Here is a 13433-nt window from a genome sequence, read left to right on the forward strand (position 1 = left end):
CATTTCAGTGAGGAAACTGGGGGAAAGCCTGATGGAAACTTCTCTAAAAACAGGTTCTACACATTATGCGGCGTGGCAGAGAGACTCTTCTGACTTTGCTGGAGGCCTTTGTGTATGACCCTCTGGTGGACTGGACAGCCGGGGGCGAGGCCGGGTTTGCTGGCGCTGTATACGGTGGAGGCGGCCAGCAGGCCGAGAGCAAGCAGAGCAAGAGAGAGATGGAGCGAGAGATCACGCGCAGCCTCTTTTCTTCCAGAGTAGCTGAAATTAAGGTGAGGGCAGTGACAGTCACCGTCTTTTATTAGTGTTAACATGTCCATCAAAAAGTGGGTGAAACTCTGTTGATTTAGTTATTTTCATAGGAATAGTATTTTTTTTTAATGTTTATTTTTTCAGCGGGGCGGGGGGCGGGGGGCAGAGAGCGAGGGAGACACAGAATCTGAAGCAGGCCCTAGGCTCCGAGCTGTTGGCACAGAGCCCGACTTGGGGCTCGAACCCATGAGCCGCGGGATCCTGACCTGAGCTAAAGTCAGACGTGTAACCAACTGAGCCACCCACATGCCTCTAAAGCTATCTTTAAAAAAATTTTTTTTGGAGGACTGTCATGTACAACATTGAAAGGGCAGCGGAATAGGGCGATTTGATGTCTTATTAGTAGGAAATGCTGCCAACACATTTGTGTTGTGCACAAAGGCACACGATCACACTCCCGTTTGTTGGAGATGGGTTCATGAATTGAAAAAAATTAGACCTTTTTTAATACACTGCAGTGTGTATACCAGTGACTATTTTAGGTGTTCTTTAATTAGATAGCCTCCCGTCAGTCTTAATCTTAGTGTTGTGGTAGCCAGTGATGCCAACACTGTTTTGTGTGCCTTGGTGGTAACTACATGCTATTGTGGGATTTGAGTCCCCATTTACTACAGCTGTGTGAACTTGAACGCCCTGCTTATCTTTATTTGTAAAATGCAGGTGATACCATCACCCTGTCAGGGACAGGGTGTTCATCTAACACGTTCCTTCTGGCACGTGTCATGCTGTCTCACAGTTGACCCTGTAAGAATCTTTCTAATCATAATTATCTTTCTACAGGTGAACTGGTTTAAGAACAGGGATGAGATGCTGGTTGTGCTTCCCAAGCTGGACAGCAGCTTAGATGAATACCTAAGCTTGCAAGAGCAACTGACAGATGTGGAAAAACTGCAGGGCAAACTGCTAGAAGAAATAGAGTTTCTAGAAGGAGCGGAAGGAGTGGACCATCCTTCTCACACTCTGCAACACAGGTTTAAAAGTGTTGAACTCTTGTTTCTTTAAAAAAAAAAAAAAAAAAGGTTTTTTTAATGTTTATGTATTTTAGAGAGAGGGAGGGAGGGAAGGAGGGAGAGGGAGAAACAGAGCATGAGAGAGGGAGGCACAAAGAGAGAGGGAGACAAAGAATATGAAGTGGGCTCCAGGCTCCAAGCTGTCAGCACAGAACTCGTGAATTGTGAGATCATGACCTGAGAGCCCAAGTCAGATGTTTAACTGACAGCCACCGAGGAGCCCCAAGCTCTTGTTTCTTAATATTTGCCATGAAGGAGAATTTTCCCATTTATGTAAACATTGTCAACCTGAATTAGAATTATTACAGCAGTTTACATAAATGATAAAAATACTCCCAAGGACTGCAGTTTCAAAATGTTAATGCACAAAAATTCATTTAAATTTTCTACTTTTTTATATTCACATGTTTGAGCATGTAACTATGGAAGATGGGTGGGTATAGTGGTTAGAATATGAACTTGGATTCAGGCAAACCTGGGTTTTCTCTCTACAGTCTGTGTCTGAGTCCTTATTCATTAGTACAGTGGCAGGTATGTTATCCACTTTGCTGAGTTAAGCATTAAACTAGAGTGATCTAAGTGAATGAACCTCGTGCAGAGTAGGTAGGTGCTCAGTAAGCGGTAAATATGCAGATGCAACACATTGCACTAGTCTGTGAGATTCAAAAGATCTGTCAACCTTCTTGTCTTTTATGCTGAAGAGAGCTCAAAACCTGGAAGGTATGGTAGAATTTTATTTAGAATGTTGTGAGTATAGTTGAGAGAGTTACGGGAAAAATCAGAGAAGTAAGGTATTACGTTTGAGCACTGCCCTCAAGATTGAAAAGGGAGCTTACTAGGCAGTCCCAAGTATGAGCAAAATCAAGGTTATGAAAGTACGTAGAAGAAAGAACCAATTAAAAAATGTTTTCCCTTCCTATTAGGTATTCTGAACACACTCAACTACAGACTCAGCAAAGGGCTGTTCAGGAAGCAATCCAGGTGAAGCTCAATGAATTTGAACAGTGGATAACACATTATCAGGCTGCGTTCAATAATTTAGAAGCAACACAGCTTGCAAGTTTGCTTCAGGAGATCAGCACACAAATGGACCTTGGTATGGGTTTTGATTTATTTTAGATACACACGTGAGCCTGTGAATCTGGGGTTGTTTTGTTATGTGTGGGGTTCTGCTCTGTGCTCCTTGCAGTGACTGCTGGGTGGGAATAGTTGCACTGGTATTAATAGTCCTCTTTCACCAAAAGGTCCTCCGAGCTATGTGCCAGCGACAGCCTTTCTACAGAATGCCGGCCAGGCCCACTTGATCAGCCAGTGCGAGCAGCTGGAGGGGGAGGTGGGTGCCCTTCTCCAGCAGCGGCGCTCCGTGCTCCGGGGCTGCCTGGAGCAGCTGCATCACTATGCGACCGTGGCTCTGCAGTACCCCAAGGCCATATTTCAGAAACATCGGATTGAACAGTGGAAGACCTGGATGGAAGAGCTCATCTGTAACATCACAGTAGAGCGCTGTCAAGAGCTCTACAGGAAGTGAGTTGGTCATGCTTCATTTGCTTAACTTCTCCTGGATTGGAAGCAAAGCTGTGTTCAAATGATTATCATTATGTGTGCATGATATTTCATTTTTCTGCGAGAATGGGCTGATGGATGGGGTTTTAAACGGAGTCACTTTTTTCTTGGTTTGAGGAGAATCTGAGCTCATGCTTTCCCTCCTAAGACAGTGTGGTTTTCCTCATTAAATAAAGTGGATCCCAGTGTCGGAGTCTCTTTAGCCACTGACCGGGATCTGGGTCAAGAGAGCTAAACTCAAACATTGATCTGTCCCTCATTAACGAGTCATCTTGGAAAGTTACTTCAGTTCCTAAGACTTGGCTGTAAAAATGGAAATCACGATTTCTCCTGTTTAAGGTTTGAGGATCATATGCGATACCCCATGTCGCCCTGGGTCCAGTGTGGTTGTGTTGTAAACAAGCGCCTCTCTCTGGTTTTATAGATATGAAATGCAGTATGCCCCCCAGCCCCCCCCAACAGTGTGTCAGTTCATCACTGCCACCGAAATGACTCTGCAGCGGTATGCAGCCGACATCAACAGCAGGCTTATTAGGCAAGTGGAACGCTTGAAACAGGAAGCTGTCACTGTGCCTGTCTGTGAAGATCAGTTGAAAGAAATTGAACGTTGTATTAAAGTTTTTCTTCACGAGAATGGAGAAGAAGGATCTTTGAGTCTAGCAAGTGTTATTATTTCGGCCCTTTGTACCCTCACAAGGTGAGTCAGCCAGCCTCCTGTGGAGACCGTTTCGTTGTCTTGAAAACATTGATGTTTATTTGCGATTTCACTGGTCTTTTGTTTAATCCCCAACTTAAGGTATTCTGTACTGTCCTGGGTCTTGCTTGGCGTCACAACTCCTTTACTTCCTTTCCAGTGTTGAGGCATTCGCTTTTGTGAGTGAGGGTAGCTGGGTCGGTTTCACTGTACAAATATTTAATTGAGTTTAGGCGGAACCTGATGATGGAAGGTGCAGCTTCAAGCGCGGGAGAGCAGCTGGTGGATCTGACCTCTCGGGACGGAGCCTGGTTCCTGGAGGAGCTCTGCAGCATGAGCGGGAACGTCACGTGCCTGGTGCAGTTACTGAAGCAGTGCCACCTGGTGCCGCAGGACTTAGACATCCCGAACCCCCTGGAAGCTTCTGAGGCGGTTCACCTGGCCAACGGAGTGTACACCTCCCTTCAGGTGAGCACTTTTAAGTTAGCTTAAAGTTGATGAATTTGTTTTAGATCAATTGAACAGCGTACTTCTTACATCTTTGGTTCAGAAAGGCAATTTGACTTCTCCCCTTTTAATCCTGCTTCATTGGTCACTTAAAGATCACTGAGAGGTTTGTGGCCATATGTTGGTTATAGTTGCATAAGTTCTTAATATATGGCATTAAGCCTGTAAATGTATAACTTATCTAAACTCAGAAAACATTAAAATATATTTCTCACATATTTATAGGAATTAAATTCAAATTTCCGGCAAATCATATTTCCAGAAGCACTGAGATGCTTGATGAAAGGAGAGTACACATTAGAAAGTATGCTTCATGAGCTGGACAGTCTTATTGAGCAGACCACTGATGGCGTTCCCCTGCAGACTCTAGTTGAATCTCTTCAGGCCTACTTAAGAAATGCAGCTATGGGACTCGAGGAAGAAACACATGCTCATTACATCGATGTAGCCAGGCAAGTGAATGCTAGCTGTGCAGTTTTCTTGGGAAAGAGATGGGGAAGCCAGATAAAGGGGTTCTGAGCTCTTATTCTACTCTGAGTTCAGTTTTAATTTTACAGCAGATACAATTACTTGCAAATGCTTACTTATCTTTAAAAAACTTTCATTTGGGAATAACTACAGGTTCTCGGGAAGTCGTAAAAACCGTGTGCAGGGACATCTCGCTCACGCTTCATCCATCCTGTGGCGTTAGCATCTCGCCTACTGATGGGCTGTGGCAGCACCGCGAAAGGGATGTTGCCGCGGTCAGCAGGACTTCCTGAGGTTTCACCAGTTACTCACGCGCTTGTTTGTGTGTGTGTAGCTCCGTGCTGTTCTAACGCATACACGACGCGTGCGTGGGTGGTGTTTCACCATGTGAATACACACGGAGTGGAGTGTAGTATTTTTTAAGCCAGCCCTCAGAACTCCATGAAATTACATGCGCCAGTTTAGTTAGCTAATGGAGTATACGGCTCACTTCAGGTGAAGGCTTTTAAATTTGCTTAAATTTTATTGTTTGTTTTAGATACTGAACGCTGTGTTTTTCATCTCATAAATCCAGAAAAACAGTTTGACCTTGGAACCTGTAAAGGTTGGGTGGTTCCTCCAGCCATGCACTATCCCCATGATTTAAGTCCCTTTATCTCTGGTGACTCAAGACCTCTTTCTTTGGCATTCTCGTGTCCAGTTGACCCCAGAAAATATAATTGAGAGAGTTGAAATGGATTGACCTGCCGTGCTTCCTCCATGAGAAAATTCAAAGGTTAAAGAAAGTAGAATAGTAGAATGAACCTTTGTTTTACCACCTTTGGGTATTATCTGCATCTGTTTAAGTTGTTTAAATTATTTGTTTAAATTGTACCGCCCTGGGACGCCTGGGTGGCTCAGTCGGCTAAGGGTCCAACTTCGGCTCAGGTCATGATCTCGCAGTTCGTGGGTTCAAGCTCCGAGTGATGCTCTGTGCTGCTGGCTTGGAGCCCAGAGCCTGCTTTGGATTCTGTGTGTCCCTCTTTCTCTGCCCCTCCCCTGCTCTCTCTCTCTTTCTCAGAACTAAATAAACGTTAAAAAAAATTTTTTTTTTTAATTGTACTACCCCAATTAGTTTGAAGCAGGTATCTTTTCATTCTTAAATACTGTAGGAAGTATATGTATCTAAAATATAAACTTATCTTTCTTAAAAAAAAATTTTTTTTAATGTTTGTTTTTGAGAGAGAGGGAGACCCAGAATCTGAAGCAGGCTCCAGGCTCTGAGCTGTCAGCACAGAGCCCCAATGCAAGGCTTGAACTCACAAACTGTGAGATCATGGACTGAGCTGAAGTTGGACGCTGAACCAACCGACCCACTCAGGAGCCCCTAAACTTATTTTTCTTAATCATGGTGCTGCTACTTGACCTAAAATGTTAACAATAATTTTTAGTGTTTTCTGCACTCACAGTTTTCCTATTTTATGTTTACTTGTAGTTACTTCACCATACAATAAAAAAAAGAGTGTAATTACTATAAATGTCAGCTAGACGATGGTTTAGATTATTTGCCTAACATCTTTATCATTTAATTTTTAGCATTATTTCAAATGTGAAATGTAGATCAGTATACCTTTCTTTCTCACTGTATTTCAGCCCTCATTTATCTCCCTTTAATATGTAATTCAGATTTCCCTTACCTCAAATGGATGATTGTCCACTGTTTTGTATGAGTTGGGTGACTATCTTCATGCTTGGTTCTGTTACAGCTTATATTTGTACCTTGTTTTGGAGAAACTTTCATCATCTTAAGGAAAATTTTATAGCATGTTGTAGCTCTTTTTTCCATTAGAAATTGCTCTGGTTAGAGAAAGACAGATACCATATGGTTTCACTCTTATGTGGATCCTGAGAACCTTAACAGAAACCCATGGGGGAGGGGAAGGAAAAAAAAAAAAGAGGTTAGAGTGGGAGAGAGCCAAAGCATAAGAGACTCTTGAAAACTGAGAACAAACTGAGGGTTGATGGGGGGTGGGAGGGAGGGGAGGGTGGGTGATGGGTATTGAGGAGGGCACCTTTTGGGATGAGCACTGGGTGTTGTATGGAAACCAATTTGACAATAAATTTCATATATTAAAAAAAAAAAAAGAAGAAACTGCTCTGGTTAGCTTAGTTTTTAAATTCTCTTAATAGTTTTGTAGCAGTTTCTGTGTGATAAAGTTGACAATCTAATTAACATTAGTGACATAAACTGATACTAGTTGTAGGTACTAGGAGTGCTGTTTTTGATTTTTTTTTATATAAAAATTTCAGAATAGTGTCTTGATCCATAAGCCACTTTGTAAGTCTTAAGTTAACAATGATGAGCAGGGTGAATTTCTGAAAACCTATGCTCAGACTATGCATTATTCAAAACCAAGCTTGCCAAAGATGGCAGGCATCTGAGTTTACTGCCTGTAGTTGGCTCGGTCATGTGACAGTAGTGTGAACATCCTGCACAATTTTTGCTAAGTCCTCCAACTTCAGAATTTGGTGATTCTTGACAGTTATTGGGAGGTTATATTATTTTACATTCTTTGTATAAAATGAGACTGTAATATCTTATATAGTTCTTTTAAAAATTGTTATAATTCAAGTTTGCATTAAATTTAATCACATGATCAATTACTAATACTGAATTGGAATCATTAACTTCACATTATGGTGGACACTACATGCCATTTTACCGTTAACACTCTTCATGCAACAAGATTTGTTTTCTAGATTACATGTTAGCCGGCTCTGACACTTGTTGACCTTCTGTGTGTTCTCTCTCAAACTTACTACTCTCCAGGTAGGATTTTAATTCCCTTTTCTTTTTCTCTAGAATACTTCATGCTCAATATGGTGAATTAATCCAACCAAGAAATGGTTCAGTTGATGAAACACCAAAAATGTCAGCTGGCCAGATGCTGTTGGTAGCATTTGATGGCATGTTTGCCCAAGTGGAAACTGCTTTTGGTTTACTAATTGAAAAGGTAAATATTGACTTTATGAATAAATAATGCAAGTGTAGTAGTTGTTCACAGTACAAAGAGTGGAGAAATGAACTTTTCTTCTTTTTTACATAGTTAAACAAGATGGAAATTCCCATAGCTTGGCGAAAGATTGACATTATAAGGGAAGCTAGGAGCACCCAAGTCAATTTTTTTGATGATGATAATCACCGGCAGGTGCTAGAAGAAATTTTCTTTCTAAAAAGACTACAGACAATTAAGGAGTTCTTCAGGCTCTGTGGTACCTTTTCTAAAACTTTGTCAGGTAATACTTCACATTTAAACGTGTTGGATTTAGTTGTGTAGAATTTAGTTGTGTAGGATGGGGTAGGCTTAATTTAATTGTATGTTCATTAAGTCTTTTTTTATTTTTTTTAATTTTTTTATGTTTATTTAGTTCTTAGGGAGACAGAGTGTGAGCTGGGGGAGGGGCAGAGAGAGAGGGAGACACAGAATCTGAAACAGGCTCAGCTCAGAGTCTGACGGGGACTTGAACTTACGAGCTGTGAGATCACAACCTGAGCTGAAGTCAGACGCCCGATCGACTGAGCCACCCAGGCTCCCCAAGCCTTGTTTTTAAATAAGCAGTACTGTCACCTTATTTTGCTTTGCATGAAATACTTTAAGAAGATTTTCTTTTTTTAGGATCAAGTTCACTTGAAGATCAGAATACTGTAAATGGGCCTGTTCAGATGGTCAATGTGAAAACCCTTTTTAGAAACTCTTGTTTCAGTGAAGACCAGATGGCCAAACCTATAAAGGCATTCACGGCTGACTTCGTGAGGCAGCTCTTGATTGGACTTCCCAACCAAGCCCTAGGACTCACCCTCTGCAGTTTTATCAGTGCTCTAGGTGTAGACATTATTGCTCAAGTAGAGGCGAAGGATTTTGGTGCTGAAAGCAAAGTTTCTGTTGATGATCTTTGTAAGAAAGCAGTGGAGCACAACATCCAGATCGGAAAGTTCTCTCAGTTGGTCATGAACAGGGCAACTGTGTTAGCGAGTTCCTACGACACTGCCTGGAAGAAGCATGATTTGGTGCGCAGGCTGGAAACCAGTATTTCTTCTTGTAAGACAAGCCTGCAGCGTGTTCAGCTGCATATTGCCATGTTTCAAGTAAGTATTTTTCGAGTGTGGTTTTCCCCAATGTAGGAATTTGAAAATCTGGGGAGATTAATATAAAACAATATAAGGGGAAAAAAATATAAACATCCTGAATTGTGCCAGCTTGCAGCAAACCCAGCTTTTTGGAATTTTGGTGTTTCTTTCCTGTTATTCCTTGTCTGTGTTCCATGTAGTGGAGAGTGTTTTGTGTTTACACTTTGTGACCTTTGAATTCATTTCCATCAGCGTTGTATGTTTGGTATTGTCTGTGTCAGTAAGTATTGCTTGTAAATATAATTTCTAATGGTTGAATTTATTCGTTATGTGAATGTGCCTCCTATATGATTTAACGTGTAATTAAGATGATTTCTAAGGTGACTTCTGTTCTGTTTCCCTGATGCTCTCTTGATGTGTTACCAACTTTGTGCATGAATCTGTCATCATTTGGAAATTGTTTTTTTGAGAAGCAGGTTTTTGTCCTTGATTAGTTAGGGGGCCAGTATGATAGCACAGGCTTTGGGGGTGAGATGGATTTGGATTCAGGTATATGAATCTGAGTTTAATTTCCCTAAGGTGGGGACAGTACCTCTCACAAAGGTTCAGGACCATGAGGGTTAAAAATGTTCTAGGGGCACCTGGGTGGCTCAGTTGATCAGGCATCTGATTCTTGGTGTCCGCTCAGGTCACAATCTCGTGTTTTGTGAGTTCAAGCCCCACATTGGTCTCTGCACTGGGGTGGGCTTGGGGAGGTGCACGGAGCCTGCTTGAGATTCTCGCTCTCAAAAATAAATAAACTTTAAAAAATCCGCCACTCCCCCCTCTCCCCCAAATGATGTTCTATATGGAATGTTGGGTGGCTCAGTCATTTGAGTCTGACTCTTCCTTTCGGTTCAGGTCATGATGTCACGGATCGTGAGATGGAGCCCTGAATAGGCTGTCAGTGCAGAACCTGCTTGGATTTTCTCTCCACCCCCCTCTCAAAATAGATAAATAAACTTAAAAAAAAAAAAAAAATGCTGTTCAGGACAGTTGGGTGGCTCAGGCATCCGATTTGGTTCAGGTCCTGATCTCGTGATTCATGGGGTTGAGCCCTGTGTTGGGCTCTGTGCTGACAGCTCAGAGCCTGGAGCCTGCTTCGAATTCTGTGTCTCCCTGCCCCTCTCTCTGCCCCTCCACCATTCATGCTCTCTGTTTTTTTTCTTTTCTTTTCTTTTCTTTTCTTTTCTTTTCTTTTCTTTTCTTTTCTTTTTTTTCTTTTTTCTTTTTTTTCTTTTCTTTTTTCTTTTCTTTTCTTTTCTTTTCTTTTCTTTTCTTTTCTTTTTCTTTTTCTTTCTCTCTTTCCTTTTTCTCTCCTTCCTTTTTCTTTCTCTCTTTCTCTCTCTTTCTCTTTCTCTCTCAAAAATAAACGTTAAAGGGGTACCTGGGTGGTTCAGTCGGTTAAGCATCCCACTTCTGCTTGGGTCATCATCTCACAGCTTGTGGGTTTGAGCCCCGCACTGTGCTCTTTTGGCTTCTGTGTCTTCCTCTCTCTCTGCCCCTTCCCTCTACTCTCATGCGTGCACTCGTGCGCGCTCTCTCTCAAGAAATAAACATTAAAAGTAAATGTTAAAAAAAAGTTCTGTTCTGTTTAAGACACTAAGCACAGTATAAATTGTAGCTATTCCCCCCCGCCAATACAGGCTTCAATATTATCAGTAGCTTCAAACAGGTTATATAACTCATAGAGTAATATTTGGGGACTGCCATTTTCTTGGGGTCTGTTTTGGTACAGACAGTGGTGTTTTGGTATCATTTATGTTGAAGCTGCTTCCCAGTGGTGGAATTGGTGGTTATAGCCCAGTGTGAGGAACCCCAGTGTATTTCCTTCTCTTTGCGGTTTTATCAATAGCTGTTTTTTTTTTAGCTCATGAATTAAGAAAACTAATTTATTCAGATTTTGAAGTTGTTTTCATTATGTATTAATAGTCTTTCTAACACATTGGAGTTTTTAAAATTTTTTCTTCTAAAAAGTGTGATGTTGAAAGTTTCATTATTTGACACGTTTTAGTTTATTTCCTTAAAAATTGACAGCCGTGTGGAAAACATTAAAAAGCCTTTCAGTTTTGTTCATCTGAACAGCTGTCCATCATTTTAATAAAAGCACAATGTATTACTTTTAAATTATAGCCCAGTTGGCCTTCTGGGGTCACCCTTGAAATGGAAGGCGCTTGACCCTCTGTCAGCAACTGCCTGCCCCTTTCTTCTCCGGAGAAGTCTTTGTTCTGTGACTCCTGCCATCATTTCTTTTAATCACTTCTGTAGCCTCATGCTGGACAACCCCTCCCCACCCCCCAGTACCCGTTACGATCTCTTAACTGGAGATGTCTTTTGGGGGAGGTTGTATACTAAACTTTTTTACAGACTTGGAAGTATCTTCAGAATTATTACTTAGATGTTGCATTTCACTGATTGAAGAAATTTATCAGCCATTCTCTACATTAGGAAACTTTTCACCTGGTTGTGATCATTTTGTAATTTTGCACTTACACTTCTCTGCCTGCCTCGCTTTGCTGCAGCTGTTTTTGTTTTTTGTTTTTTTTTTTTCCTTTCCCCCAGTCCTAATTCATACCTCCCATCTCTTTATCTAAAGGTTTTTTTTCCTGCTGATTTTATTACATTGCTTTTTCTTTGAACAGTGGCAGCATGAAGACCTCCTTATCAATAGACCACAAGCCGTGTCAGTCACGCCTCCCCCTCGGTCTGCCATCCTAACCAGCATGAAAAAGAAACTCCATACTCTGAGCCAAATTGAAACTTCAATTGCAACAGTTCAGGTGTGTTCGGTCAGACCTTACTTGCAGCACATTTACTTTGAGAGAGCACCTGCACCGTGGTGACGTGTCGGTGCTCCGTGGTTCAGTGTATCTGCCCGTCTGTCCTTGGCTTCTGAGCTACAGGGGCACACTACTTTTCACTTTTACACGTGATTTATCTTTTTTCTTTACCCTCCAAGGTAACCAAATCTACTCCTGCTACTAAGCTGTGTATTTTGAGCCAGGAATAGAGACATACTAAATATTTCAGGTTTTTAATGGATTTGATGATCACTCTGCCTTTGTGCATTAAGGGAACTCTGGTGATTAGAAAAATGTGTCTTCTGAAATGTACATAAGCAGTTCCATCTGGCTTACTGTTCAGACCTAAAAAACTTAGGCAGTTCTTATCCCTGTTGTATAATTAAAGGTATTTAAAGGCGGTAGAATGTTTTCCTTTTATTATTGACTGTATTTCCTTGTCATTTCTGCTTAATATTTAGTCTCACCTCCCTTTTTTAAATAAGAGAAACAGTTCTTGATTATGGTTATATACGTATCTTTGTATTGTGTATTCTTATATCATGTACGTAGTAGTAACTGATGTCTTCCTGTTCATTTTATAAATTAATGTGAGTACAAAATCAAGTGTAGTCACTTCTATAATTTTTACATATTTAATGAAACTTTCTGGAGCTCACTTCTTTGAAGATCGAAGTACCTTTTCTCTGTAGCATACTAGGCCTAGTTTTCAACTGTGGAGAGCCTTTCTCACTTGAGAGGTGTGTTTGTGTGAGAGAAAGAACGGGAGAGAAGTGCAGGAAAGACAAAGGATGGGAATCCTTTGCCTGAAGTGGTGAATAAATAGTGAAATAATTTTGTTACATAAAACCTTCTTTATCATGGTAATCTGGATACATTTTTACTATCTTCCATAAGCTTCTGAGTTTCTGAGAATTAGATTTTCATCTTTCACAACCAAAAGTATAAATGGATTTTTTGAATTAAGCTTTCTATTTTAATTCTAGGTGGTTACCGTACAGTGTTACATTGGTTTTAGGTGTACAATATAGTGATTCACTAATGCGTTTCATTACTCAGCGCCCATCATGATAAGGGTACTCTTCAGTCCCCATCATCCATTTCTCCCCTCTTCCCACTGACCTCCCCTCTCGTAGCCACCAGTTCTCTATAGTTAAGAGTCTGTTTCTTAGTTTGTCTCTCTCTCCCTCTCTCTTTTTCTTCACTTGTTTTGTTTCTCAAATTCCATATATGAGTGAAACCTTATATTTGTCTTTTTCTGACTTATTTCACTTAGTATTATATTCTTTGGCTCCATCCATGTTGTTGCAAGCGATAAATGGATTTTCTTCTAGATAGCACATAAAGTGCATTAGGAATTGGATGTAGCAGGTGTTTGATTTTAAAGACTACTTTATTTAAAAATGAAAAATTTTAAGACAAACTGAAAGCCAGTTCTTCCCAGACATGTTGAACCTGTTCAAAGTGAAATCGAGATTAATTCCACAAGGTGTTTGTTAAAAATGTTTTCTGAATGATGCATGTGCTTCTTTTGAATCTCCCTGGTATTGATATAAAATGCCCAGTAGGAATTGGAGAGTGTCAGATATTCATTGAGATTCTGCTGGCTTTTACAGGAGAAACTAGCAGCACTTGAAGCAAGTATTGAACAGCGACTCAAGTGGGCAGGCGGTGCTAACCCTGCACTGGCACCTGTACTGCAGGATTTTGAAGCAACAATAGCCGAAAGAAGAAATCTTGTCCTTAAAGAGAGCCAAAGAGCAAGCCAGGTATTGTGACCCGTGCGTGCCATCTTTGTTTTCAGTTACATGATGATACAGCTGATTGGAAGTTATGTGTGGGATAACTAGGAGTAGCTTGAGAACCCAGCCTCAAGTTGACAGTACTGGGAAGAGGGCCCTGGTAGGCCTTGGTGGGAAGGGCATCCATCC

General features: G+C 41.1%; 1 protein-coding gene across 4 annotated transcripts in view; it reads left to right on the forward strand.

Annotated features, from left to right (window-relative positions):
* Positions 1 to 13433, forward strand: part of SMG1 (SMG1 nonsense mediated mRNA decay associated PI3K related kinase) — a 126367-nt gene that overhangs the window by 100622 nt on the left and 12312 nt on the right. For all 4 annotated transcript variants that reach the window (XM_045460058.1, XM_045460055.1, XM_045460056.1 and 1 more), the window contains 12 exons: positions 54 to 272; positions 1093 to 1283; positions 2246 to 2418; positions 2567 to 2846; positions 3310 to 3582; positions 3813 to 4047; positions 4312 to 4538; positions 7397 to 7547; positions 7641 to 7830; positions 8211 to 8680; positions 11344 to 11481; positions 13119 to 13271. In XM_045460058.1, the coding sequence (XP_045316014.1) occupies positions 54 to 272; positions 1093 to 1283; positions 2246 to 2418; positions 2567 to 2846; positions 3310 to 3582; positions 3813 to 4047; positions 4312 to 4538; positions 7397 to 7547; positions 7641 to 7830; positions 8211 to 8680; positions 11344 to 11481; positions 13119 to 13271 (2700 nt within the window). The remainder of the gene's footprint in view (positions 1 to 53; positions 273 to 1092; positions 1284 to 2245; positions 2419 to 2566; positions 2847 to 3309; positions 3583 to 3812; positions 4048 to 4311; positions 4539 to 7396; positions 7548 to 7640; positions 7831 to 8210; positions 8681 to 11343; positions 11482 to 13118; positions 13272 to 13433) is intronic.

This window comes from Leopardus geoffroyi, chromosome E3 (genome assembly GCF_018350155.1).
Source record: "Leopardus geoffroyi isolate Oge1 chromosome E3, O.geoffroyi_Oge1_pat1.0, whole genome shotgun sequence".
Taxonomy (NCBI): Eukaryota; Metazoa; Chordata; class Mammalia; order Carnivora; family Felidae; genus Leopardus; species Leopardus geoffroyi.